The sequence below is a fragment of the Amorphotheca resinae genome (assembly GCF_003019875.1).
Source record: "Amorphotheca resinae ATCC 22711 unplaced genomic scaffold M430scaffold_6, whole genome shotgun sequence".
In the NCBI taxonomy this organism is placed as follows: domain Eukaryota; kingdom Fungi; phylum Ascomycota; class Leotiomycetes; order Helotiales; family Amorphothecaceae; genus Amorphotheca; species Amorphotheca resinae.
In genome coordinates this window covers 1,595,702-1,622,762 of record NW_020194476.1, presented here as the reverse complement: position 1 = coordinate 1,622,762, position 27,061 = coordinate 1,595,702, and the positions used below count along the sequence as shown (strand labels likewise).

At 48.7% G+C, this 27,061-nt stretch overlaps 11 protein-coding genes across 11 annotated transcripts; 5 read left to right on the top strand and 6 right to left on the bottom strand.

Moving 5' to 3' along the window:
• Nucleotides 1–746: 746 nt before the first annotated feature.
• M430DRAFT_28157 (hypothetical protein) lies at nucleotides 747–2,155 on the bottom strand (the record flags this gene model as incomplete). The annotated part of the gene is made up of 3 exons (XM_024865764.1): nucleotides 747–1,615; nucleotides 1,665–1,863; nucleotides 1,919–2,155. 3 exons carry the CDS (start codon nucleotides 2,153–2,155, stop codon nucleotides 747–749), a joined length of 1,305 nt encoding a protein of 434 aa, XP_024721106.1.
• A 423-nt stretch (nucleotides 2,156–2,578) lies between these two features.
• Nucleotides 2,579–4,033, top strand: M430DRAFT_19349 (hypothetical protein; the record flags this gene model as incomplete). Its single annotated transcript, XM_024864055.1, has 2 exons — nucleotides 2,579–3,126; nucleotides 3,187–4,033. The coding sequence occupies 2 exons, from the start codon at nucleotides 2,579–2,581 to the stop codon at nucleotides 4,031–4,033; spliced, it is 1,395 nt and encodes a 464-aa protein (XP_024721105.1).
• Nucleotides 4,034–4,364: 331 nt separating this feature from the next.
• M430DRAFT_50744 (hypothetical protein) lies at nucleotides 4,365–5,475 on the bottom strand (the record flags this gene model as incomplete). Its single annotated transcript, XM_024868167.1, has 2 exons — nucleotides 4,365–5,266; nucleotides 5,337–5,475. The coding sequence occupies 2 exons, from the start codon at nucleotides 5,473–5,475 to the stop codon at nucleotides 4,365–4,367; spliced, it is 1,041 nt and encodes a 346-aa protein (XP_024721104.1).
• Nucleotides 5,476–6,259: 784 nt separating this feature from the next.
• M430DRAFT_243453 (hypothetical protein) lies at nucleotides 6,260–8,256 on the bottom strand. The gene is made up of 3 exons (XM_024865049.1): nucleotides 7,968–8,256; nucleotides 7,269–7,678; nucleotides 6,260–7,189 (listed from the first exon to the last, which is right to left on the bottom strand). Exons 1-3 carry the CDS (start codon nucleotides 8,089–8,091, stop codon nucleotides 6,395–6,397), a joined length of 1,329 nt encoding a protein of 442 aa, XP_024721103.1. The 5' UTR covers nucleotides 8,092–8,256; the 3' UTR covers nucleotides 6,260–6,394.
• On the top strand, nucleotides 8,257–8,833 carry M430DRAFT_243452 (hypothetical protein). The gene has a single exon (XM_024865048.1). It carries the CDS (start codon nucleotides 8,423–8,425, stop codon nucleotides 8,741–8,743), a length of 321 nt encoding a protein of 106 aa, XP_024721102.1. The 5' UTR covers nucleotides 8,257–8,422; the 3' UTR covers nucleotides 8,744–8,833.
• Nucleotides 8,834–8,924: 91 nt separating this feature from the next.
• M430DRAFT_102074 (hypothetical protein) lies at nucleotides 8,925–10,452 on the bottom strand (the record flags this gene model as incomplete). Its single annotated transcript, XM_024860763.1, has 3 exons — nucleotides 8,925–9,005; nucleotides 9,055–10,092; nucleotides 10,144–10,452. 3 exons carry the CDS (start codon nucleotides 10,450–10,452, stop codon nucleotides 8,925–8,927), a joined length of 1,428 nt encoding a protein of 475 aa, XP_024721101.1.
• A 624-nt stretch (nucleotides 10,453–11,076) lies between these two features.
• On the bottom strand, nucleotides 11,077–12,461 carry M430DRAFT_28152 (hypothetical protein; the record flags this gene model as incomplete). Its single annotated transcript, XM_024865763.1, has 2 exons — nucleotides 11,077–12,041; nucleotides 12,092–12,461. The coding sequence occupies 2 exons, from the start codon at nucleotides 12,459–12,461 to the stop codon at nucleotides 11,077–11,079; spliced, it is 1,335 nt and encodes a 444-aa protein (XP_024721100.1).
• Nucleotides 12,462–16,254: 3,793 nt separating this feature from the next.
• Nucleotides 16,255–16,632, top strand: M430DRAFT_19343 (hypothetical protein; the record flags this gene model as incomplete). Its single annotated transcript, XM_024864054.1, has 1 exon — nucleotides 16,255–16,632. The coding sequence occupies one exon, from the start codon at nucleotides 16,255–16,257 to the stop codon at nucleotides 16,630–16,632; it is 378 nt and encodes a 125-aa protein (XP_024721099.1).
• A 1,497-nt stretch (nucleotides 16,633–18,129) lies between these two features.
• On the bottom strand, nucleotides 18,130–18,533 carry M430DRAFT_35172 (hypothetical protein). The gene has a single exon (XM_024866694.1). It carries the CDS (start codon nucleotides 18,399–18,401, stop codon nucleotides 18,177–18,179), a length of 225 nt encoding a protein of 74 aa, XP_024721098.1. The 5' UTR covers nucleotides 18,402–18,533; the 3' UTR covers nucleotides 18,130–18,176.
• Nucleotides 18,534–20,168: 1,635 nt separating this feature from the next.
• Nucleotides 20,169–22,189, top strand: M430DRAFT_42388 (hypothetical protein; the record flags this gene model as incomplete). The annotated part of the gene is made up of 8 exons (XM_024867552.1): nucleotides 20,169–20,224; nucleotides 20,304–20,313; nucleotides 20,371–20,448; nucleotides 20,502–20,523; nucleotides 20,597–20,649; nucleotides 20,710–21,252; nucleotides 21,307–21,560; nucleotides 21,608–22,189. 8 exons carry the CDS (start codon nucleotides 20,169–20,171, stop codon nucleotides 21,858–21,860), a joined length of 1,269 nt encoding a protein of 422 aa, XP_024721097.1. The 3' UTR covers nucleotides 21,861–22,189.
• Nucleotides 22,190–22,419: 230 nt separating this feature from the next.
• On the top strand, nucleotides 22,420–24,287 carry M430DRAFT_35170 (hypothetical protein). Its single transcript, XM_024866693.1, has one exon. The coding sequence runs from the start codon at nucleotides 22,501–22,503 to the stop codon at nucleotides 24,142–24,144; it is 1,644 nt and encodes a 547-aa protein (XP_024721096.1). The 5' UTR covers nucleotides 22,420–22,500; the 3' UTR covers nucleotides 24,145–24,287.
• The last annotated feature ends 2,774 nt before the right edge of the window (nucleotides 24,288–27,061 follow it).

The following is a 27,061-nucleotide window of genomic DNA, read 5'->3' as shown; positions in this document are numbered from 1 at the left end:
GTATGAAGTTGGATCTCTTTTTTTAGTCCCTCCCAAAAGCCGTATGTACGTAGGAATGCTCTCATGAGTCCTATAGGCGGGCGATCTACCCCTTAAAATGCAATCGTTCTTCCATCCCGAAGAGCTCTTGAGGCAGAGCTTCGAGTTTGGGAATCCTGTCCATCACAACAATAGCATAACAAACTTTCAATTCCAGATTAGGATGCGTTTCTTGCTTGGTCCCACTGTTTTGCTCTAATCATCGTTGAGATGGAGTTGAGCGAGCCTCAGAGTAAAGGGCTTTTCAAACTCGTAGGGAGATTATGTCGTTGTAGAGTGTCTCGGCGCGGTATTTATTCAAATGATAATTTAAGCAATAAACATGTTTTTGAATTGGTTGGAAGAAAAGAATGATATGGAGAGGGTGTTGTTCTTGAAGTGGTAGTTCGCTTGCCAAATCATACCCCTATTTCTCTGTGACGGTCCCGACCGAAACGGGTTGGGAGCTGTATCAGCCTCCATGGTTCGGAGCACGATGGAGTTGACGCTCTTGCGGTGCTAACAGCTGTCTGGTATGACCACCGCCCTTCTTTGGGGGCATTTTTTGAATCCTTGTTTGAAGTATATTTTTGGTTTCTCTGCTGAGCGCCGTCAGCACGGTACCTTGATATACAGACTTCACTCGCCAAGTAATATACATTTTTATCTCCTCCACACGCTATTTACAATATACACTTGCTCCTACACGCAGCCTCTCGTTTATCTTCTCAAGCCGGTACGTCACCACCGAATCCAACCGGCCTTCTAGATCCTCCACTCTCAGGTACAATCGCCATAGCCTTATAGATCCTTCCCATTCCATTCTTATGTCGATCCACCAACCTCTTCCAGGAACTCTCCACCCTCTGTCTCTTATCCTCATCGCTTCCCAACCCCTTCATCAACATCTCCGCCCTCTCCTTAATCCCCATACTCAACAAGAACATACCCTGCTCTACTGGCCCATGTACTTCGACCCCTGGAGAGGCGCCAATGGCCGCTTCCGCCAAGGCCACGAAATCCACATCTGCTGATAAGTCTACCAGCCCAGGGGAGCTGAGTGGAGAGACCCTCTTGTGTTCTCTGATTCCCCGAAGGGAGTTGATGGGGATGGTGTCCGCGGGCCCGTAATCGAGGATGATTGCTGCGCCGGAAGGCCGTGGCTTGGGCTCGGCGGTTGTGCCGCCTATCCGCCGAGCAAAGTCCTGCACGTAAGCATGCGATTCAGGTGAGATCTCAATCAAGGAGCCGGGGGTCGCTTTTAGAGCTCGGTAACGCTCTGAGATCTCTGGGAGGTAGAGACTGTGCGGCGTAGAAGCCTTGGCCAAAGTGAGTTGGAATTCTGGGGGTGGGTCGGAGGACTGTGCTGATGTGGTGGTGTGAATCTCGTCGGGAGGGGCAGGAGAGACGACCAGTTCTCGCCATTGAGGTTCTTTGGCCTGTCGACTCTTTGCTGCTTCGGGGGTGAGAACATGCTCGCCTGTGGGAGTTTGGATCGTATTCTGGAATGACTCTGATGGCGCTACGGATTGAAAAGCGTGAATTGGAAGGGCATCAAAAAATTCATGAGCCACAATAAAGGGAGTCTTATTAACATCTGATCTGAGCGTCAGTGGTAGTTGATGGTTGACATGGGAAGGGCTGACCTGATGGGACATAACGTATGTTTTCTGTCCAAATTATTGGAATGTTTGCATATTTACTTGTGCTTTGATATCCAATGTCCGTTTCGGTCATTGGGGCATCTCCGCAGAGGAGCTTCTGCTGCGTCTCTCTCAACGCCGGGCTTGCCTCTACCATGTATACAGCTTCAATACTCGAGGCCATGCTGAAATTTCGGATTGTCTACGAGAAACATCAGTGTGAGATTCGGGAGAGATATTGACATCTTGTAGCATACTCGTAACATATCATCCATCAATGTCCCTCTTCCAGGACCTATTTCCACCAACTCCACGCCCTTGCTCTTTCGACCCTGCGCCATCCATTCTGCGACGAACCAGACGCCGATCAGCTCTCCAAAGATCTGTGATATTTCGGGAGATGTAATAAAATCCCCTTTTTGCCCGAATTGGTCTCGCCCTTCCTGTTTCGTCGTGTAATAGCCCCCCAGGTCGGACGTTAAGCACATTCGCATAAAAGATGCCAGAGGAACTGGTCCAGTAGCCTGGTAAACCAATTAGCTAATATGTACATACAAGCTGGAATCTGGAGTTTATACCGTAATAGCTTCAGAGAGCTGCTTTGCAAGGGGTGTCGACCATTGCCGTGCTTCTGACGACGACCATCTTATGGAAGAGCGAGTTGGGCTGTATTTCAAGCGCGAAGCACTGCGCAAGCAATTACGCGCTTGGACGGAAATAATTGACCTCATTGCGGTCTTCATCCAATGTCACCGCTCGCATTCCCCATCTATCTTTGATAGAAGTTGGACGTTGCGAAAACTGGGGAAGCTTCGCTGGTGATTCCCGAAAAATATTTTGGATGGACGGACCGCGTCTACGCACCTTACATCACATCCACCCCACAACAACCAAATGATACAACGATGACAAGCAAGATGAAGTCTCGCTGGGCCGATGATGAGGAGGATGCAGCTCTTGAGGCACAGCGCAAACGCGAAAAAGAAGAGAAGAAACGATTGAAAGCCGAAAAGCAGCGCAAGGCAGACGAAGCTGCTGCACGGGAACGCGAAGCTGCGCAAGCTGCGGCAGCAGCAGAGACACAGTCTCAAGATGCAGAGCTCTCCTCGAGGCCTGCGAAGCGGCGGAAATTGTCACCAGAGCCTCGAGAACCGGTGGCTGAAGAAGAACCGCGCCCGGCGAAGCTCTTGCGATTTCCGGCGCCGGAGTGGAAGAAATGTAGGAGTGTGGAGGATTTCGAGAAGCTGAACGATATTGAGGAGGGGGCCTACGGGTGGGTTTCACGGGCAAAGGATTCGATTACGGGGAAGGTCGTTGCATTGAAGAGGCTGAAGATGGATAATGCGCAGGATGGGATACCAGTTACTGGGTTGAGGGAGATACAGACACTGATGGATTGTGCTCATCCAAATATCGTGACCTTAAGGGAGGTGGTTGTCGGGGAGGATACGAGTAAGATTGAGAAGTGAGTTCTCTCCTTCCATCTCCTATTACAAGATCATCATTGCTGACACAGACTGTATAGTATCTTCCTCGTGCTCGACTTTCTCGAACATGACCTCAAGACCCTCCTAGAAGACATGAACGAACCCTTCTTAAATTCTGAAGTCAAGACCCTTCTGCTGCAACTTACATCCGGCGTCTCTTACCTACACGACAACTGGATCCTACACCGAGATCTCAAAACCTCCAACCTCCTGCTCAATAACCGCGGCGTCCTCAAAATTGCAGACTTTGGCATGGCGCGGTATTTCGGAGACCCTCCTCCCAAGATGACCCAGCTAGTAGTCACCCTTTGGTACCGCGCCCCTGAGCTGTTACTCGGAGCAGAGAGGTACGGCACCGCGATAGATATGTGGAGTGTAGGATGCATATTCGGGGAACTACTCACCAAGGAGCCTCTACTGCAAGGGAAGAACGAAGTCGACGAGCTGTCCAAGATCTTCGAGCTATGCGGGATACCGACCGAGGAGTCCTGGCCCGGCTTCAAACGCCTCCCCAACGCTCGCTCTCTCCGCCTCCCAAAGAACCCCGTCACCCAGGGCTCTGTCCTGCGCGCTAAATTCCCCTTCCTGACCTCTGCTGGGAGCTCTCTCTTAGTTTCGTTGTTAGAGTTGAATCCGGCGAGGAGACCGACGGCAAAGGAGGTCCTGGAGCATCCTTTCTTCAAGGAGGATCCAAAGCCTAAAAGTACGGAGATGTTCCCTACGTTCCCCAGTAAAGCGGGACAGGAGAAAAGACGGAGGAGAGGGACGCCCAATGCGCCGGTTAGAGGTAACGTGCCGGAGATCAAGGCGACGGATTTTAGTGGTATTTTCGCTGGGAGGGAGGATGAGGAGAAGGGGGGTGGATTTTCATTGAAGCTTATTTAGGGATGGAGTGGAGGTGTATAGGGGGGTGGGCGACCCAAGCAATACCCGATCATATGAATATCGAGAAGCGGGCCATCCAAAAAGTTACTAAACTGAGGATGGGGAAGATAAGTAATTCAAGTGTTAGACATAATTATCAATTGGACATAAATTCATGGTTGGTCTCCATTCTCATTACATATTTTACTATGTGCCGCTATCTATGCAATCTTCATCCCATAATACATTCGTAAGTATTCCCAAACACCATACCCCAACCATGTAAGGAGCGTAAATAAGCACATTCAACACCAATCCCACAACCCTATTTTGCCTTCGCCGTTTCACCAGATCACCAAATCACACCCAACCCACCAACAAACCACGTGAAACTCAAGATAGTAATGAGGCCCATACCGAACACCATTCCCAGAGCTCTTCTTTCCATATCACTCAACGCACCACTGCAAGTAGCACAGATGTATTCATTCAGAGGTGTATAGGGCTGCGGCGAATACATCCCAAACGTATACTGATTGTAGACGGCCAAATAGCCGGGCTGGGCCGTGGCACTTATACTCGATGCAGCATCGTAAATAATAAGGGTATAGGTCTCCGTTAACAACGGGTCCTGCACTGCAGTCGCTTGGTACGCACCCGTATCCCAAGTCACAGCTCCCGTTGAGTTGCCCACTGTTTGGTTTGCAGCTAGGGTATAAAGCTGTTGGTTTGCGGTACAGGTCGCCATGACATTAACGGCTGTTGGTGTGGCCAGTACATTGGTATAGTTCCATACGAACGTGACAAATTCTCCAATTTTGTAGTATTGCGGGCCAGAGATCACGGCTGGTGTGATCATGGAGATGCCGCCTGCAGGTAGGTTTGGATCATATTGAGTAGTGTGGTGAACGCCAGATTTGCTTTCTGAAGGTGTGATGGTTTTCGTAACAGCAATGGTTTTCCCGGAGGATATTATGGTCTGGATATCGAGTGAGACGGAGGCAGATTTGGTGGCAGAAGGCTGGATGGTTTTCGTAACAGCGATGGTTTTCCCGGAGGATATTATGGTCTGTATATCGAGTGAGGCGGATTGTGACGCTGATTCAGATTGAGATTGAGTCGTTGACGCTGCCGCAGATTGTGTTTGTGAATCTGATTTTGAATCTGATTGAGATGCTGATTGGGATGCCGACTGAGATGCTGATTGAGATGCTGACGCTGAGTCCGTCTTGGTTGGAGCGCTCGATTTTGTCTCTGTTGCTGTGGCTGGGGAATGTCAATAGGCCGTAGGCTTTCAGTAGAACTCGTTACTGGTTTTACTCACCACTTGCGGTATCTGTATTATCCCTAACAACCAGAGTGTCTAACTCCGGAAGCCATCGGGGCCAAGGCCATGCTGTTGTGAAAGTCGAGAGGAGAACGAGGATTATGGAACATATCAGTAAAGACCGGGAGGCCATCATCTTGTTTGTTGACGCTTCTCAAATCGTCTCAAATCGTTCCAATTTTTTGCCAGGCAATGCCGAAATCCTCTCTGCGGTGTATGCAATATATCCGTATCTCAAGCGTGGGTCGAAAGGTTTCGTTTGTTCTCCAGCCTCCTCTGCCTTGCTGGGTTTGTTGTTGACGCCCTGCCGGAATTCGATAGCGTATTCCTAAGCAAACCGTTTCCTCGTGAACGCTACAACCTCCTTCGCTTCCTCAGCCTCGAGATCTTCAGGTGAATGGGCCGAGCGAGTGAGGCCACTTTGAATTAATAACGAACGAAGTAAATAAGGAAGAGGATTGTGAGGAAGAGAGATATGATGTCGTTGAGAAAGGAGAAAGAAAGAGGACATTCATGAGACCCGAGTCCGAGTGTTCGGCTGTCTTTCGTTAGCGTCATGCTCTGCTCTATTTTAAGCAACTTTCGTATTTATGGAGTACGTATCGAGGACCCTCCAGCGGTACTGCATTGTACTGTACGAGAAGGTTCTGGGTCTGAGCAGGCCGCCATGTTAATTAGTAAAATCTGGACAGGGGCGTCAGAATGTGTACTGGCTCCAGGGGATAGAAACGCTGGGACCCAACATGGTACCTGGGAACTACACAAGGTACCTAACTAAAAGATAGGTAGTCAGGGGCAAAGATCCATATCACGTATACTCTTACCTTGCACAAGATCTTCTTCATGGTTCAGATGTTGTGCAAGGAACACAGGGTCATGGCATCACAAGGTTGACCCCACGGTCAGAAATCCTTTCAAATGCTTCAATTGAGTAGTGAAGGACAGAAGGCTCCGCTGAATATTACGCCGTCACCGTCCAAATAGATCCCCCTGCCAAACGTCCTATGAAAGTTCATGAACTAATAATCATCGCTGCAAGAGTGTAGTTAGCATCATTATTTGGGCATGTCTGCACTGCCCTTCTCCGCTTCGGCTTCAACATTATCATCAGCATCAGGTTGCGGTGACGCAGAGCTGTCTGCAGAACTAGCAGATGAGTTCTTCCTCGCAGCCAAAGCTGCAGCTTCAGCCATCTCCATCTCGTGCAGCTTTTGCCTCTTAGCAATCTCTGGCGATTCATCAGCGTTAGCCAAGAGTAAATGTCCTGGTATGGCCTCGAATTCGCCATCCTCGTCATCGTCTTCTTCACCTTCACTATACTCGTCTTCGCTTTCGCCGGGACTTTCTTGTTGTCCTGACCTGGGAGACTTGCTCACGAGCTCAGGACTGGCAGGTCGAGAGTCAGTCGCCAGACTACTTTGTGAAGCACTAGTCACATCACTCCTTGCTGAATCCACCTTCCGGAGTGTTCGGTCATTGTCAAAGATGATCGGCTGTAGAGTAGGATCGAATCCTGCTGGGAGACCGAGGGCAGCAGCTACTGCATGTGCTTCAACATCAGGATGATTCGCTTCTTCAAATGTGCTGTTAGCTGACCCGGCTTCTGTCTCGTGTTCCTTAATCCCACTCTCCCTCAATATCCTAATGTAGTCTTGACGTGTTGGATCTGCATCTCTCTTCTTCTTTTTCTTCATTCTCTTTTCTGTGGGACGTACGACAACTACAGGTATGGGAGAGTACTGTAAACACCACTTCGAGAACGAATTTCGATTGCTGACAAGTCCTTGGAAACCTCCGAGGCTTCGACCTCGGGTACCAACGATAAGCATCGCAGGCTCGTAGATTTGGATCTGTAACGTAGCCTAGTTAGCAGAGATCCAAAACGTTGTTTGCTTTTAGCAAACCAGGACAGACTCGAACACTACGAACCATCTTCTGAAATGTATTTTGGACCTTCCCAACAGCGAATTCCAGCACAATACTGATTGCCCTGCTATCGTCATTCTTCGACTGAATTCGTTCCATCAGCGCCCTCGCCTCCTTCTGGTACTGCCTTCTCTCCAAATTCCGATCATTAGTGATCTTAGAGTCCTTATCTATGACCCTGAGGCAAATAATCTCGTCCCCATCGTCAACTAATTCCTCCAACATCCAGTGCAATGCAATATCCGAGTAATCATTCTCATCTATGCCAACCATAAACGTGCGGGACCTTCGCTTATACTGGTATCCCTTGTGCTTAGCATTGAGCGTGAAGGAGAGGGTGTTCTTCTCTGTCGGCTCTGTACCAGCGAAGTTGTCGAAGGAAACATGATGTTGAAATCGGCTAATTAGGGGATCTACAGTCAGCGACATCGCTCCATGAGGTTAGAAAATGGACATGCTATGTGTGCTACTTGTACAAGGGCCCCCAACTGGCAAAAAAGCGCGTGGGGTTTCGTCACCTGCATCGCTGAACTTGGACAGTAGTTGTAAGCGAATTAGAGGCTACAGAAGACATGCGAAAGGGCGTGGGGTCCTTAGGTCCCGTGCGGTACAAATGGACCTCCCACTCCAACTTTTCTCTTCTGCTTCTTCTAGAGCATTTCGATCGCTCAGTTGACCACGCAAAGAAACGGGAGAGCCTACCTTGGTGGCGGAGGGGACGACTCTCGGATGCGAGTTGCAGGCCTTGCTTTCGATAATTGTGATCCTTTGACACCTCCCTTGAAAGAGACGCCAGAGACAGTGGATGCTCTTGTCCGCTGGCCATGGTCTGCCTTCACATGCTCAATTATGGGATCCAGGCGTGGAGTGCCAAAGGGCTCGGAAGAAGGGAGAGTTAGCGGTGAGACCGGGGAGTTTGGAGATGCGGGTTGATTCATCGAAGACGACGACGACATGCTGGGCTGGTGCTATCGCGCTGGGTCTCTGACAGCGCGTGGTCCAGTGAAGTCTCGAAAGACAGCTGGGAAGTTGAGTTGAAGTAACAGCATCGATTATTCCTGTCTGCCCAGAGGTTAGCAGGATTGAAGAGAGAATTGAGAGACTGCCTGCCAGTTAGGTATTCATCCGCGACGAGATGTTTGGATGGCTATATCAGGATGGCAGGGGCGGACTGCGATAAGGCGCGTCGCACAACCACCACGATGCTCAACGATAGGATGCGATTGGTGGCAGAGTCAGCGAACGAGCACCCACAGTGGATTTTGGAGAGGGTTGTTGTTGAGGGGTTTGGAGGAGAGAAATGGCGCGATGTCCAGAGCGGGTTCAGAGACAGTCTGTGCTTGGCAATGGAACATAAAATATTACGCAGTAAACAAGTGACAGCCCCGCCAGCCTCGTCGCGACATAACCATCTACATACTGCGCACGAAGCACAACCTAGCTACAATGATGCCTTTGATGCCTTCCTATCTGCATGATTGGTCTGTTGATTTTATGCGTGAATCTTTCTTAACTCATTTGCAAGGCCGTCGGGTTGGCTAGCAGCCATTTTGACACATAAGCACCCCCCCCGTCCTCTTTTCATCCAATACGCCATCCATGCAAAGTCCCGAAAGCCAGCGTGAGAGAGAGAGAGAGAGATCAAGGAGCAACATCTATCTAGTATGTCCGAGCCAGGTTGCGGAGATACCAGTCTACCAATTTACGTCCCACCTTGGCTTCCGAAATATGGATCAGATCCTGTGTGAATGTCAGCAAATACCAGGCCACTGTGATCTGTGCCACTTACCCCCTGCATCGCATAGTCAAGATCCCCGGATCCTACAACCTCTCCATCCAACAGACCATTATCCACCCACCGGATCTGTCTGCTTCTCTGCTTGTTCACCAGCAGCCAGCTTCTCAACTTCTCAGGCTCCACCTCAAGGAAGCCAGCCAACTTCTTCAGATCCATTGTAGTGTAGAGGCGAAGGTATGATTTGACAGTTGGGCTCCACATATTGGTCTTGACCTCGTCCATAAAGATGGCGAGATGGTGCTCAAGGGGGTCAACGTTGAGCTCTGGGTTGTCGAAGTCCGGAGGTGTAGGGGAGATGAACTTCGGGCAAGAAGAGCGGAACAACTCCTCAAAGACCGGAAGGGATTCGGGTCCACCACGCTGCAACTTCAAGAGCTGGTCACCATACTTCTCCCGTAAAGCTGTGTGGATGGTATCGTCGAGTCTGGTGGGATGGAAGGCCACGCAGATAGCGATGAGAGCGTACATCTGGTCGTTCTTCTTTGAAATCGAGTCGTATTGTGCGCTCTTTTGGAAGTTCTTCGTTCTTGAGACGTAGATCAAGATGTGGCTGAACATGCGGATGGCATCTGCGTATCGTCGCATCATCATGTAGGAGAAGCCGACATAGTAGTAAGTGGTGAAGTGCGCAGCCATAACGCGGGCGAACATGGCTTTCTTATTGAGTTCAATATCATCCAGTGTTTTCAGTGCAAGACTGAAGTCACCGAGGAGACAGTGGACTCTCAAGAGACCAATGATTGAGAAATAACCCAACATTCGGTACAAAGGTTTTGAGCCATAGTCACCGGCCACCGCCATAGGCTCCTCATTGCGCTTCATTGCAGCAAGTTGCTCGTTGATCTGAGATCTCTGGATGAGAGAGTATAGGACGTTGAGAACGCTGTAGCAGCCCCATGTATTTGGTGCTTCGCGGAGAATTTGGATCTCCTCCTCGTTGGTCCCTTGGCGCGCGACGCGATTTCTGTAGGCGCAGAAGGAGTTGAATTGGTAAATAAATTCGTCAATGACATCCCATGCCCAGTAGTACTAGAAAAACTGTCAGATTTGGCATAGATCATATATTTCTGGGTTGCGCACCGAGGGTGGTTCAAGGTCAACAGGCCCATCAGAGTTCAGGATGAAGTGGAACAGACTGCAGTAGTTGTCGTAGCTGGCAAATTTGACCTCGAGAGGAGGGGAGAAGTCCAAAGGCTGGGCAGCAGCAGCGAGTCTTGACTGTATATCGTCTGCCTGTTGTGCAATGCTCAGCGAAGTAACTTGCTCCAACTCTTCCATTCCTTCGTATTGAACCTGCTCTCTGTAGTCGGCAACGAGAGCCTCCTCCTCGACGTCAGATTCATCGTCCATCGCTCGTGGGGGAGCAGCGCCATTCTGAAAGACACTCATGTTGTGGGGAATCTCGATCGAGGGTCGTTGTCGTTGTCGTCGAAAGCTGGGCGACGCGGTGGGGTCGAAAATTGAAGTCGGTTATTTATCTTTAGCCCTAAGAATATCGACTGTATGCTGCGTAGTAGTAGTTAGGCGCTCTCTCACTTTGAGTTTTTCCAGTGTCCAGGATTTTCTTAGCAGCACATATCACATTTATTGTATGTAGATGTCAACGGCTTGATCAAGAAAGAACCCACAGGAGAATTGCAATCCGCCGGCCAGACGAGTTGGGCAAGATGTTTTCCAACAAAATCACGTGCCTCTCTACCGACATCGGATTTCAGGCATCTTCAGGCATATCAAAATCTACCTGTCCAGAAGGCTCAACAGCTTAGGTAGCTTCCGAAACAACAATCAATCAATGATTTGATATGTAGCTATGGCCCTAAATATTCATTCATGTCATAAGATTCATTATCATTATTCTAAAGCCCCTGCTCCAACACTAATTCCAAATCCAGAACCATCACGTACATCATGTCCCGTGAAAAGGCCCGTCCCAAGACATAACTGCAGGCCATTAATCTACCATCTCCCTATACTCCAATTTTCCTAACCAGCAAAACATAATATCTTCTGGATTTAGAAGACCACTGCCACCTTGGGCTCCGCATCATGAACGGAATTTAGGTAAGACTGGCGGTTCGGACTATGTCCGACAGAGTAGGATTGCCTCGTCCACGAGTTGCTTCTGCTGTCCTCCAGATTCCCGGCATAGGAGTTATAGGAGTTATAGGAGACAAAGCCAAAGTCGTCGTTGCCGGCCTCAGACTTTTCTCTGCTCGTGATGAAAGCAACCAGGATGACAAACATCCACAGCAACCACATGAAGCCTGCTACAACCCCGTATGTAATTTCGCTATAAGTGGTGTTGCCCGAAAGTTGTAGGCCGAGGCCACCATTGATTATACCAAGAGTGATAATTGCACGGCCCCACCAAATATGGGGGTATGTGGCAACATTCGGTCCACCAACGCGTTTATACAAAAGATGGTGGGCCAGGCCAGTAACAGGTTGCAGGAGCAAGCCTCCGATAACCACGATTCCGACGATGGCATGTGTCGTGCCAATTTGCTGAGCCACAACTGCTAACCAGACTCCCATGCCTAGACTTCCCAGAACGATAATGTAGGTGCAAACCATCCACCCAGCGTGGCACCATACCAGGTTCTTAAAGCTCAGTAATCGAATGCCCAGGGCGCCGAACGGGAATAAGAGAACAAAACCCATGGCAGCCGACAAGCCATGCGCCATGCGTACAGCGTTGAAGGCCGATGCTGGGCCCTCCTCACCCGCACTAGATGAAGACGACGAGGTTGATAAAGATGAGGGCGATGCTACTGCAGCTGTTAAGAAAGGGTTGGCACTGCTACCCCCCGCTGCATTCTGAAGATTGAAGTGCATTTTGCCACAGTCGTTATGTATAGGCAAGGAAACATCCATATTGTCAGATGAAATCGATGAGCCAGTCTTAAAGGCCCATATCCAATCTGAACTATCATCGGTGAAGTTCATCGATCCCCCTCTCCATGTACTGCAGTTTGAACCTGTTTCTCTATTAGCGAACGCATACCAGACACTTAGAAGCAATACTTACATCTGATGTTTGCAACCATCATATCGTTGGTTATTCCGGAGCCACTGAGGAGCGTAATTCCAGCGGTAGAGTCGATTGCTGGAGCCTTGTTCCCTATACCAAGCCGGGATGATAATGTAACATTGGTCCCGGCAGAGTCTGCGTATATGAAAAATAAGTTTGATCCCGTCATCGAGCTTCCTTGTCCTAATCCAATCCACGACATGGTTGACGGGCCTCTAATCTGAAAGTAGATATCCCCAGTGTTGTTAGAAGCTGTAGAAACAGGAACGTTGACAGTATAGCAAACGCCGCCTTCTGGTGTACAGTATGTCTGATTCTGTGCGTATACGGAGGAAGCCAGTACCCCTAGAAGGATGGAGAAACGCATGTTGAAAGGATATTGAGGGGAATACAGAAATGCAAATTGGTCTGAGAGGCATAAAAACTTATCAAGAACAATGAATCGGGAATTGGCTCGTCATATACTCTTTTTCGTTGACTAAGAAAAGAGAAAGGAGAAGCAAATAGGTGCTGTATATCTGACAGACGTACCTCCTCCTGGAGGGGTGGTTGGTACACACGAGGCTAGGAAAACCTGCTGTGCGGCAGCAACGAAGTGGAATGAAACCAACATTGGATTATTGCGATATCCATAAAAAAAAGAACAAATGGCAGGTATAGAAGGGAAGTGCGATGGCTTCCGGTCTAATCGGTTTGAGACGACATGTTGGACAAGACTTCATCCTCGATGTGCCGCGCGTACTTGTATCCTGCATTAAAGAGTCATGAAGAAACATTCGAGACTTCAAATACCCTCAAGCAGGAAATACAGCATCTTCAAAGCCGGCGAGAAATCTAGAATAGAATATTGGTCTTCTAAAGTGACGGACCGCAACGCTAAAATTCTAGTCTCGGATGCTCAGGAAGGCAAATTGATGGCTTAACCGGATTGATGTTGTAGCGGATTGAACCTATCGCTGATCACCAGCCTCCTTTCTTCACTTGCTCGGCCTCTAGTTTGACCTGTCAATCGATTCCGGCAAGGAGCAACGTTATTAGAACTGAAGTTGACCCTGCGAATGGTGGGGTGGCTGGGGGTGGGGGTTTGCTTCGAAGGACTATCACATCGAATCCACTTATAGTATAATTCATCTGCTTTTATAGAGATGGTGGAGGTGCATGAAGTCTCGCAAACCAAGGCCCTGGGGAAGTATATGTTGTCTTGCAGTGACGTTACGTATCTCGTCGGGAATGGCGTTCTTGATTCTGGGGAAAATGTACGCCTCATGCCTGATCATAACGAAAGCCAATTAGGTATAAGCGTCCAAGTTATCAGCGTCAGAACACTTCGTTTTCATATTGCCTTTGTTAGCTGTCTTTTGGCAGCTGTCAGGAACCGATACCTCGTTCTACTGCCCATGAAAACGCGATGATATGATGGACAGTTGGGAAGAGTGGGGTACCTATTGCAGCACTTCAATGCGACAACTCCCACAAGGACGAAAGCAAAAAGTCCTACTTCCATGTAGAGCAACGATTATCTAGCTACCGAATTACTAACACTCCACAGCATTCGTGTTTGCATACATACCTCTGCGCATATAATCAAGGGCCATAACCAAACCCCGCCCGCTCTCTGAGCCCTTGTTGTTGAAAGAAATGCAGGGAAATGCAGGGCGCCCTCTCCCGCTGCACACGAGTCAGAACGGGGGGATCGGCCATCTAGCCTGGCCTTACTCGCTACAAGGTACACATGTACCTCTGTACCTTTCTCGCTTCGGCGGCATACCTTACCTTCTAGGGAATTGGGGGGGTCCAGGATAGGTATACTACCGTTACTACTCCGTGCAGCTTGCTACGGTTGTGAGAATTCAACATTTGTTCCTGTTGACTAGACTTGAGCCTGTATTCCGTATACCGGATCTCGCACGGTGAGAATACCATGGGGACTACCCTAGTGGTAAGTCGTACTACTCTGTATGCACGGCAACGCAAAGAGTGCCCGGCTTTAGTATAGCAAGGGCATTGACGTTGAGACTATTGCATCCGAGAAGGTAGGACCAGACCTCACCTATGCAATTATTTGTTTCTCTTTGCCCCAGACAATCCACAAAACATTATCTCACCAAAGTCCATTTCTGTCTTTGGACCTGAGCAGTCGCTGCTCTAACCTGAGCTGAGGCATGAGCCCGCGCATGCCGCTGAGTCAACCTGAACCTGAAGATGCAGTGAGGGGACGAGGGGATTCTCTTGATTCATGCAAGACGAGACAGAATGCTTCTAGCGGCAAATTGGGTGGGGAGATATGATGCTGGTGTGCCTCCTGAGCCATCTCGTTCGTGGCATATCATCGCATTACCGAGTTCTTTCGATCGTCTAGCCAGACGCCCTTAGGTGTTTGCTTGTTTCAGTGAACAAGTCTTACCGCTACACCCACTTGGGCGGAACTCTGTCGGAGGGCTTAGGTCGCAGCGTAGATTTCTTAGCCGGTCTGATTGGCTATTTGCAAGACGTGGATTCATCCATCTGTGTCGAAGTTTGGAAGTCGCAAGGCTCAGTTGGCCCCTTAGATCTCGCTCGGATTAAGGTTGCGTAAGAAGGCGGGGAAGCCCTTGCTTATGGTTTGCCGTCAGCGCAGCTCTCATAAGCCTGTGAGCCTGCCTTCCACTGCCGTTACAGGCCTTTTGTGCACCTTGTGGTGACGCTGCACGAGCATGCCGTGGCGATCGACGCCTCAAGTTCGTTCCTCTGGCTCTTGTGGCACTGCCAGGTATTGTGTGGGGAAATCTTTTGTCAAGGTGTAATAGTTGCGATAGGTCTGCCGTTTTCGTAGTGGAGGTGGCGGCTTGAGCTTTCGTAGCTGCTGGCCGCGTTTTTCTTCGACACTCTCCTGCATTTGACAATACCCTTAGTCTTCCCAGTCTGTGTTTTTGTTGCTTTGGCCCCTGATCAGATCCTCTGGCTCGATCTAGCCGCCTTTAACTCCTCGGCTTTGAGGTAGGCTACTGCCCCTGGCCAAGCGGATTCCGAAATAGAAAGGCATTGCGATTTGCCCTCATTGTAATGCGGTGATCATAGATCGATAGGTTTCAAGTATATAGCCAAATTGTTTTGAAAAGGGCCCGTCTCTGCTCCGGCATCAACACCGAAGTGTCATGGTCGAATTGAATGCCCAATGCCTCTGCCTGCTCCACTAGCATCTTCTTTGTTGACTCTTTCGTGTCTTCGCAGAGTACAAATGACGAAGTATCAGAGAAACCATCTTCTTTGTGCAGCGCCACATCATCTGTCGTAACTGTGGTGACTAGAGTATCGATTCGTGCATATTTTGGAGCTGCGATATCGTTATCTGTTGCCGGTCCTTTAAAAAAGGGAGATGTGAAATTCCGTAGTTTAACACTTAGGTTTTCAAATTTATCAGTAGAAAATCAAGCGAGAACTTGGACTTGTAATGAACCAAAAGGCTGATTTAAGTGGATACATGAAGAAGTGAAGATGAGGTTGGACTCTCTTATCAACGCCGAACAATCACGTAAGTCACGTGGCATTTGCAGGACGCGATTTCCGGATTATCGCGGTTACATGGGCCCCTCCAAGTCTTCACTCAGACCGCAGACAGCAAAAGATATCGAGGTATTAGATGCTGTATTCCCGATGACAAGCGTTGCCGATTCGAAGTGCCTCCACCTCCTGAACCTACCTATTGATATCCACTCAAGAGTGGCAGCGTCTACACCTGCAGGAACCGCACGGTAGGTCTGGGGAACCTTCTGCTCGAAGGCTTATTTTAGACCAGCAATCGTGGCCTTCGATTCACCCTCTATCCCCAACTCAAGAGCTACTATCCACGCAATCAGACTTTGGGTTAAGAATAAACCTTTTCAATCATCGCTAGTCTAGCATGGAGCCTGTCAAGAGGTTCTTTAAGAGTACTGCACGATGCGGGCTATGCCCTTCCGAGTTCCCTTCCAGTGAAGCTTCAAATTTCGATGGCTGGCAAAGTCTTTCCATGCTAGTATGGTTCATCAAATCTTCATACTACTATCGCTCTCTCATTGATGTTGCGTAGTTTTGCGTCTAGATTCAAATGGCATCCTAAGTTGAGCTGACTGATGTCGCGACGTTCAATTGGGACGACGAGATAGTCAATGTTCCTTTGGCAGGACACGTGTCTGTCCAAAATGTTTCCTTTCGCGATAGAGAAACACCATTTGATAACATGGGCTTTTGTTTCCATTGCTGGTGTTACTCAATCCTTATCTGGAAGCTCAATGGCTGCACTACATTGGACCTCTACAGGTTCGTCAAAAGTATGGAGAAATCCCCATTTTGGCACCGCACTATTGAAGATATTGGTGATCTTTACTTCGAGATCAGCCGCCAAAACCAACCTGGCTCCAGATCTCCAACCGTTGTTTCTATCAAGATTGCCTCCAGAACTCAGATCTTATATCTGGGGCTATGTCGCGTCAACGACAGCGTACAGTGTCTTCATGCTGGTGGTGGCGAAACTTCATAACCTGCTCGTCATCTTCGCGACTCTACCAATTGGATTTTAGGTTTCGATGACGGGTCACGTCTGTAAGACGATCACGATTTTCGGCACCGAGTATGCTCACTTATTCGAAGAGTCCGACGACAGAGAGTCTGAAAGCAATTTCCAAATTGTTTGGCATTGTAACCGGACTCAAATTCATTACAAAATGTAATAGAGTTTGTGCAATCAAATTGCTGGGTTACGATTGGGAAAGTGGCTTGGCAAGATCCCGGATCCTGGCCGAGTTTGGTATGGAAGTATATAAGGCATGCTTCCTGGCTTTCGATGTCATTACAATGCAAATCAACATCTCCTTTATGACTGAACTTTCTTACTGACTTCAAAAGAACTTGAATTTGGCAGATATCTCTAGTTTGGCATCGACATCTCATCTGGTACTGTGGGATCGGCCTCATTATCCGGCTTGCCTTGCCAATCCAGATGAGGCAATGTTTTCATCCATCGATCGAGGAAGCACCTATGGTTGTATTATGCTAGAGCAACGCTTCTTCTGATGTTTACCTTTGCACAACCGGGGACTGTACACAAGTGGTTTCACCATCTATTGGAATGGAAATGGGATAGTTGAGCTAGAAGCTCAATTTAAGGGGGCGTCATACTCATCAGGAAGCCTTGGTGTCGCTCTACACTACCCTCTCTGCCCAAGTGAACAAATAACACACGTTTGGCTACGTGTTAATTTCAGAGCAGAGTTATGTATTCGCAACACCATCCATCAAGGTCAGTTATTCAGCCTTGCGATTTGCTGATGCTTTCTACAGATTGAGACAACGTTAGGAAGACTCTACCTTTTTGGTCCGTATATCTTACCAAGACCAGTTATGGAGGGCGCATACAGATGTGTTCTTTTGAAGGAACGAGGTGCTATCCCAGGGTTTTATTACGAGACTTCTCCGAGAGAGATTAGGCGAATAGACGTCTGTAGCGATGAGACATCATCAATACTCAATCCCTTGAAGCCTCGATGTCTTTTCCACGGTGGTTCAATCCCTGCGATCGGCACTCCTACTTCAGGACTGTCTGTCGGTCACTTTGCTAGATGGGCTCGAGAAAGTCGATCTGTGTCGTGTTGGAAACCGTTGCACCGGGCTGTTGCTACACTATGTCGAAGATCCGACAGTAGCCTTGGGTCAATAGCACACGTCTCCTGGCTCAAAGTACTGCTCTTCATAACAGATATGAGCTAAACATTTCCAAGATATTCTTCACAATGAAAAGGCCGGCCAGGCTAACAATTGTCACCAATGTCTGCTTTTTGGACGACAAGGCAGAAATCTTGTCCGACAGTGAAATCCGAGTGTTCAGTTTTGATCAGGTAATGTCGTCAATTCATCTAAATGAAAAATGTTGCTAAGATATATATAGCACGTCGCCTGGTGGTTTTCAGAACGTCAAGAGGAAATCCTGGAATGGACGGGTAGATTTCAGGTTGTTCCAGACGAGAGTCTGATGCACCAACACTGGCAATAGATTTATTCAAACAGAAGCGCAAAGGAATAGAGAAAATGGAACAAATTCCGACGAGAGCCACATAAATTCCAATCATTATCGGTAGGGAAAATAAAACCGATACCCCTCATCCTCTTCATTATGGTAGTATTCTAAAGGGCTGTCTTCGTCCTCGTCGAGGAGCAACGGAAAGTCTGCCTCGTCATCTTCCTCGAAATCAGTATCAAGTTCTGTTGAATTGTTGTCCGAATCTAAGCAGCTCCCAATATCCGACCGGTCGCCGTCATCGGATGGGCAATCAGCTGGTTGAGGACACCGCATATTGGTTGAGCTGTAGAGGGAGACGATAACGATAATGACTAGAGAGGATGGATGAAGTGAAGAGTTTGGGAGGGACAGACCGTTGGAAGGGAGGAAGCTGGGCGATGATATATTAAGGCGCCATCGTAGGACAGAAGAGAATGGGAGGGATCCATCTTCTGCTCCCCAAAAAGTCACAAGGGAATTTGGGGATCATGGGCCTGACTTTTCTTTCGGCGTTGGCTGCTACTAAGCAACCGTATTCAGCACCCACTGTGCTCCTACAAGGGTTCTGTACTCGGTCAGAGACCATCTTGCAGTTGCCAACTTTGACATGGGTTCCAGTCTACTCTGTAATACAGACTTTGCCCAATGCCCGCCCAGCGGTGACGATCCTAGAATCAGGTCCCTAGTCCTCCAATTCTACACTCAATGAGCCCCAAAGTAGAATATCTTTGAGACGTACGGATCTTTGCTTATGCCTATGAACCACAGAGAATTGCTATGAGCACCGGAGTCTGATGAAATCCAACCCTTCCCGGAACGTTGGATGAAATCAGCGGTACCACACCTTTAATATGGTTGGAGTTCCATATGGCAAGCTTTTGATATTACCGTGGACAGAGGCACTACCTTCACTCTCCAGTGTTTCGGCAATAATCGCACGAAGCTACCTCCACCTCCCCCCGGTGTTACGGTAGCCAACGCATGCTCAACATATTTTGGTTGGCGAGCTCAATGGCCGAGAACCCTTGTCCCCCAACAACCGCTATGACTCCATGGCTGTCGTCGTGAGACTATTGAACCTCTTCATTTCTTTTAAATACCGGCATTGATGTAAAAGCTGCTACCATAGATAGCAATATCCTCTGTAACCAGGACGGTCGTCGATAGAGCTTGTATATTCGAGAAACTCAAGGACATAGACTGAGAACATGCACTGTGCCCTTGTGGGGCTTCTTACTGGGCCTTGATGTAAGACAAGGTAGGACAAATTCGGCAGCTAATCCGACTTGTCTACCCAGGTGATTGGGATCATTTGCGCTGGAGAACACAGAACGGGATTTTCAACGCGACAGGGAAATGGTCTGGGCGTATATAAACCCTCTCCTTCGAGATGCGGTCAGAGACTTCAGGGACGTGGAGACTGGGGTGATCGACTGACAAAGAATAGCCTAGATTGATCTCATGGAGAGCAAGCTTGCAGGGGTGACCTTGAAGTCAACGCGATTTTCCCCGCAAGAGGCTTGAATGCTTTGGTCTTAGCACATGGTACCTGGTAGAGTGGGGTATCTGTATAACATGCCCTGAATTAAGGCGGAGGAAAAGTGCGGTACAACCGCTACCTCGGGATCCAAGTGCACCATGGTAACTGATTACCGTGTATGACCTGTTGTTTCCTTTACGGTAACAGCTCAAGATCAGGTAAAAGAGCCGGGTTCGTCCTGTAGTTATTGTAGTAATGTGGGAGGGAGAGAAAAGGTAAGAGTTGCAGCAATAGAAATAGAAATCCCAATAATTATGTACCTTAGGTAAGCTACTGCGGAGATACCTAAGGCCACAAATCCGAGGGCGCGTCCCGCCCCGGGGCCCCACGGGCTGGCCAAAGCGCGCGCTCTGCCTTGGCACCTTAGCGCTGCATGAAACTGGTGGGCGCTATCGCCAAATCCAATCGACACAACCACGAAAGGTACCTTAGGTAGACGTTGCTCCGTAAGTGATTTTCATCTTCCATTGACGACGACTATCTGCAGATACTTAATTGTATCAGCAGTGTCTATTGTCAATATGGCTACCAGTACGGTGACTCTTGACAGGGCCTATTTTGAGACTTTGATGAGAAGGTGAGTCGGTCCCTTGGTTAAATCTTCTAGATAGCGCGTGCAGGCTTGGATCAATAGCTAACATCCCGTCCGCGAACAGAGCCCAGTTTGTATGTGCCAGCTTCAAAGTGATGTCTCCTGGCTGCTCTGATCATTGCAACGTATAGCATACATCTGGTGTTGACTTTACCACTCCTGTTCATGTGCCAACGGTCACCATACCAAAGATTGATCACGATAACCTCGTAAGGATTTATCCAGCCTTGCAGGACGAAGGCATCTGCTGACTTTATTGCAGTTGGCTTCGGCGCGTGAATATGGTAAGTTGCGACCCAGAATGCGGCTGGTTTGCCATCGATGGGCTTGGGTTCAATGATCTGACTTATCCCGCAGCTAATCTTCGACAAAATCTTTACCGAGGTGGCATTGCAGAAGAGACTCTTGCTGTAAGACCTTGAATACAAGCAGAGATCTTTGGCTACTGTATGACTGACTTAAACTCTCAGATCCTAATCAAAGACGATGCTCCTGCAAATGAAGAGGGAACCTCTGCCATCCTCTCCACGGTCGAGGATACTATGACTGAGAATGATACTATCCTAGCACAGACACATCAATCTGTTCCATCAATTCAAGGCGGTGGATATGACTACACATACGGAAGAAATGCGAATTACACGCCTCGAGATCTTCGACCACGAAACAACAATGCCTTTCAAAACCCCCCACATATCAATGATGACTTCACATATATGCCAGATGGTCCTTCGGATGGGCTTGGTGACGGAGCAAATGGAAACAACGAACTTCAAACGAAGTTTACCCGTCAGCAGTATGATGTATTCGCCAAGCGGACTATCCTACTTGCCAATCTTCCTGATGCTGTTACTCACACCGACATCGTAGACGTCGTCAGAGGAGGTATGCTACTGGATATATATCTTCGCACAAATGATCGAACTGCCAGTGTCTCGTTCTTGGAAGAAGCCCATGCCCAGGAGTTCTTCCGCCACGTCAAGCGTCATGATCTCTATATTCGGGGAAAGAGGGTATGTAGCCTTCAAACGGGGCAATCATTGGGCCCTTCACTGATGAATTCACAGGTTGAGATCCGCTGGAGCGATCGTCAGTTCATTCTGCCAGGTCATGTCGCGAATAAGATAGCCATGGGAGCCACCAGGAATTTGGTCATCCTCAACCGCAACCCTAAACTTACCGAGGACGCCATCCGGGAAGATTTGGATCATATCCACAATCTGGTAGTGATAAGGGTTAAATTCAAGGGCCAGAATACCCACATCTCTACAAACTCTGTTCACAATGCAATGTTTGCTCGTACCTGCATGATGAGCCGCGCGTAAGTAATTCGATTCCGAGTAAATCCGTTTCTAAACATCAGATTAGTACCTACAAAGGATCCAAAATTTGCTGGGACGAGGATGAATGTGCTACACCCGTAAAAACACCACAAAAGGCTCGCAAGGAAAGCGCACCACTAAAGAAGAAGAGCGATGCCCATCTAGTAAACCGCTTTCAACTTCTCGACATGGACGGAACAGACGATGGCTCCCAGGAGGCCGAAGACCACAGTAACAGTGGAATTACTTTTGAGAACGATATATCTGCCTCCACCGTTGGTATTGGTATTATCTCATGATTCGTCTGTTTTCTTCTGACTCGTAGGGTCGTCATATTATGATTTGGTCACGGCTTGATTCGTCTGTGTCGTCTGTCAGATGCAAACAAGGCTTGTTATTCTGCTTATTCCTTCTCTTATTAGCGTCTAGTCTCAAGGAACTTGGCGTTGACTGGCGTTTCCGTCGTCGGATGGTGGTGTTGATGATCAGTACTCCACATCTACCTGTCACTGGTTTTTGATACCCATGATTGCGTTTTCTGCCTCTGTAATCATTGTAGATGCTTTACACTGTAAATTCTAGGGGTAGTTGGAGGGTCATTACATGGTGAATCATGTTGGTAGCAGGCGAAAATTGAGTCCTGTTTAATCTTATATGTTTGTTTCCCAGTGATGAACTTCAAATGTCTCAGTGTCTCCCCAAGTCCCCAAAGACCCCTGATAAAGCATTGACCCCTGATCAAACGCCGCATCACGTGTTGATAAGGAGATGACGTGTACCTAAGTATGCACTCCAGATAACGAGGGGCTCCACTCAATGCGGCTCCTTGTTCGAGTGCAACTCTCTACTTGACTTCCCAGCAATCAAACGGCAGACACCTTCTCATATGATGATAACGCGACCCTCGAACTATCACAGGTGAAAAGCTCAAAGTGCGCGATGCTCCCTACGGACAAATGCGACGAGGCTTGTGTGATGCCGGGCTACCACAGCAGCGCCGCAAGCTCCGAATCCTTTTCAGCAGTCGCCTTTCATACCATTCCGTTCATTCTCTCATTCCTCGGAGTCGCTCTTCTTGCCCTTTATAAGTTCTTTCCCCTGGTATCAGGGTTACAGCAATCAAGAGACGGGGATGGGAATTATCTCCCAAGCGATGCGCCACCTAGTTTGCGACAATCGCACGCTGAACATGGCGCAAGATCTGCGCGACGACGGATTGTCGCCATCTCCTTCTCTACCACGATAGCACTCGCAGCTGTTCTTGCTGAGTTGATCCTTTGCGAAATCTCAAACTCCTTGCACCCTTCTGCTAGATCAGCAGCCCTCAAGATAACGGTACCAACACTTCTATTCTTCCTCGTCGTCTTGATCCCACTTCTCGAACTGAGTTCCATCATCTCTGGTTTTGGGTGGTCTTTTCGGAGAACAGACAGCGGCAAAGTGCGCAAAACGCCACTGTTCTTACAGATGGGGGCGTTCACATTATGGATCATGGGCTTCTGGTGGCTGGGAAAGGGGATACCAGGGACCCATATCCACTTAGCAGCATCTCAAGCAGGCAAGGGACTCAGTGAGGCATGTTTAGAAAGGATTGGGATCATTGGGATATTTTCTATGGCACTTCTATCCGGCTTCGCCGCTGTGTCGGCTGCTTGGCAGACATTTGGTGCCAAAACAAGGCCGGTAACAGAATCGGATGTGGCACGCAAGCAAGCTGGCCTGGATGCCACTAACGATATGCTGGCAACAAAGCGAGGCCGTCTTCGCGCACTCCAACACAATATGAAGCAAAGTCCTGATGAAGGATTCATGACTAAGGTTATCGGGACTATTCGAGGTAGTGCTGAAGCCCAAGAGATCAAGGCTCTGGAACTGGAAATTGCAGGCTTGGACTCCATGGCACGAGGTCTCTCATCCTCTCTCACACTTTTACAAAACCGACTAGTATCCAGTCGTCGTTCTTCGTCACCGCTGGGTAAGCTCTTCCTGACGCCTATATCTTACGGTTTCTCTCTCTACTGCATCTTCCGGATCATCACCACCACCCTCACCACACTACGGCGCTCATTCTTCCCATCCCCCGACACCACAGCGTTTACATCCTCAACTACCGACCCTATCAACCGCGTCCTCTCCCTCATTGCCAACAACGTCGACCCATCGCTCGACCAACTCGCCTGGTCCCGCCAGATCTCATTCGGCCTCTCCGGCATCATCCTCCTCGCCTCCTTCAACAGCGTCCTCCAAACCTTCCACATGCTCACCAAACTCTCGCCCTCGCTCCTCTATCAAACCCAAGCCAATCTCGCCCTCATCACCGCCCAAGTCTCGGCCACCTACGTGATCTCCAGCGCCCTACTCCTCCGCAGCAATCTCCCGAAGGAAATGCGCAGCGTCATCTCAGACGCTCTCGGCAGCCCCCTGGAACCGGGGTTCGTCGAGCGCTGGTTCGACGGCTGGTTCCTACTCGCGAGCCTCGCCACGGCGCTTGGTATCTGGGTCGAGAAGTCCTTGTCCCGAGCCGATTGGGACGATTGGGATGATCTAGATGGGGATCTTGAGATTGGTCAGAAGCGATCATGAGTTTGTGATCTTAGTATTTGTATTTGTTGGCTGGCGTTTATTGGTTTTGGGATACCTGGACGAGTACGAATGTATGGATTACGTTGTAATTCCGGGGGGCACCTACGAGGTGTCTAAGGTAGATCCTAGTCTCGGAAAATAAAGAAATTAGGTAGGGTAGATAGATGAACACGGATTGATTTCCTCCCGATTGTGGTATCCATGTAGAGCTGTGATTCTATCAAGGTCCATGATTGAAACTCAACCCCGAGGAATCCCGCTCTATATTCCCCGTTGTAGTGATGACACAAAGGTCCTGACATCACTCATATCATTGTAGAAGCCAAACGATACCCTGACGCCTAACTGATAGTGCGAAACAAATATACGATCGTCTAGGAAATGCGCCTGCCAGTCCAGATGCAAGAGCTCGAGAACGTATATGTGAGGCGCTCGCTCGCTCACCTTTCGACTTCCAATAATCTCGACCTAGCATAACCCCAACATGCTGTGTCATCCACTAAGATATGAATTCCACGACCGCGAAAGACGGCGCTGATTTCTCTGATATTGTTCATCTGGCCGGAATGGAACATGACAGAGGAAAGCCCAATCGCGCGCAGGGACGGTAATCCACGAAAGGTGCGAAGGTTGATGCATCTGCGCAAGTATTTTCTTGTGTTGGTACCAACCGGATCTCCAGGCCAGCTTCCTTGAGCGCGAGCCAGCCATATACTTGGTTGACATGTTCCACGTCTAGAGGCATTACATTGTCACCCTTAGAGAAAGGGATTGTCCGCTGAAATAGATTCATCTGCTACGTACAACAGGAACGAGAGCACGAAGGCTAGAGATGTTGTATTTGACAGAGAAGTCGAATATCTCATCGGTCAAAGACTCGGTTTGAGACTTTGAAGGCATACTTAAATCCACCCTAACACAAATTTATGTGTAGATACTGAGTCCTTAGACAAAGGTACCTTATGTGAAAGAAGTCAACAGGGACAGAAAAGATCATAGCGGGCGGTGAGATACTAATTTGATGCGGGGAAAGTTTTCTCTTCTCACGTGCTTGTATGACGATGGGTTGGAGGAGAGTTTGTTGCACATCGCATCCATGACAAGCGCGGAAGTGTTGACAGGGGGGTTTGCTGGAGATCTGATTAGCATCAGGTGATATTACAGCCTTTTGTTGCACGTCGCAATCGTGACAAGCGCGGAAGTGCTTTGGATGGCGATCTGATTAGCATCGCGTAGTATAGACAGAGTGAGAGAAATCAAGTTTTGTTGCACATCGCATTCGCAAGATTAGCAAGATGGGTTTTGATGGAGATCTGATTGGCATCACGTGATAGATACTACGACATTTCGTTGCACGTCGCAGTCATGACAAGCGCGGAGGGAGCTTGATGGAGATCTGATTAGCATCAGATACTACGGCATCCCATTCTGTTGCACATCGCAATCGTGACAAGCGCGAAAATGTTTTTGATGGCGATCTGATTAGCATCACGTTATAGAAAGAGTGAGAGAATTCCAATTTGTTGCACATCGTAATCGTGACAAGCGCGAAAATGTTTTTGATGGCGATCTGATTAGCATCAGGTAGTATGGAAAGAGTGTGAGAATTCTAAGTTTGTTGCACATCACAATCGTAACAAGCGCGGATGGAGCTTGATGGAGATCTGATTAGCATCAGATACCACGGCATTCTATTCTGTTGCACATCGTAATCGTGACAAGCGCGGAAGTGTTGACTGAAGGTCTTGATGGCGATCTGATTAGCATAATACTACGGCATTTCCAGGTTTGTTGCACATCGCAATCGTGACAAGCGCAAAGGGTGTTTTGATGGCGATCTGATTAGCACGATGCTCCGTATTTTGTTGCACGTCGTAATCGCGACAAGCGTGGAAGTGTTGACCGGGGGGTTTGATGGCGATCTGATTAGCATCACGTGATAGATAGATCCGCATTTCGTTGCACATCGCAATCGTGACAAGCGCGGAAGTGTTGACTGGGGGTCTTGATGACGATCTGATTAGTATCACGTGACATGGAGATTGTTTGTGCCACCTCAGCAAGCCAGTTACCTTACTCCCGAGGAACAGATACACAAGGCTATATCCATCCATCCAGCCTCGCCCTCTCCCATCACCTCGGCACCTCCATCCTCCCCTCCTATTCTCCCCTCCAATTCTACCCCCGCCTACCCACCTTACTCCGTACCTTACTCCGTAGACCTCATGACACCCTCTCAAACTCCGAGCTATCCGTTCATCATCCGTCCTTCCGTCCTCTCTGTTCTTGTGACTCTTTCACGGGAGATGTCGGTTTCGCAGGTTGTTGGTGCTGTGCCGAGTGCCGGGAGCCGGGAGCCGGGAGCCGAGTACCGGGTGGGGCAAAGGCGGAAGGGAAGGAGGGGGAGGGGAGGGGAGGGGAGGGGAGGGGTTGATAAGATAAGATTGGGGGTGGATCATGGATCATGGGAGAGAGGTATAGCTAGATGAGTCTCGCGCGGGGGAGGTAGGATATAGATACCTTAGATACCTAGGCAGGTAGATGAATAGAGGGACTGATGAGAAAAAACCTCCCTCTAATTCTTTCTTACTTGTTTCTTCTTCCTACTGTACAATAATAACCCCCTCCCCCCTAAATCCTCACGAAATAGGATATCAACGTACTCTGTACCTAAGGTATCCATCTACCTACCAAGCCACCTCCTTATCCACTCCTTACCTACTCCCTCCCTATCATCTACATCATTTGATTCTTAAACCTCACTTGTAAAATAAAGCAACTGTCAAAATAAATAGACAGATACACACTACTTATAGTATGTAGGTAAGGTACTTCTAAGCACCTCACCCCCTCCCCCACCTCCTCAATTTCATTTTCTCAATCCTCCACTTCGCTTCCCTCCCCCCCCCCCTAAAAA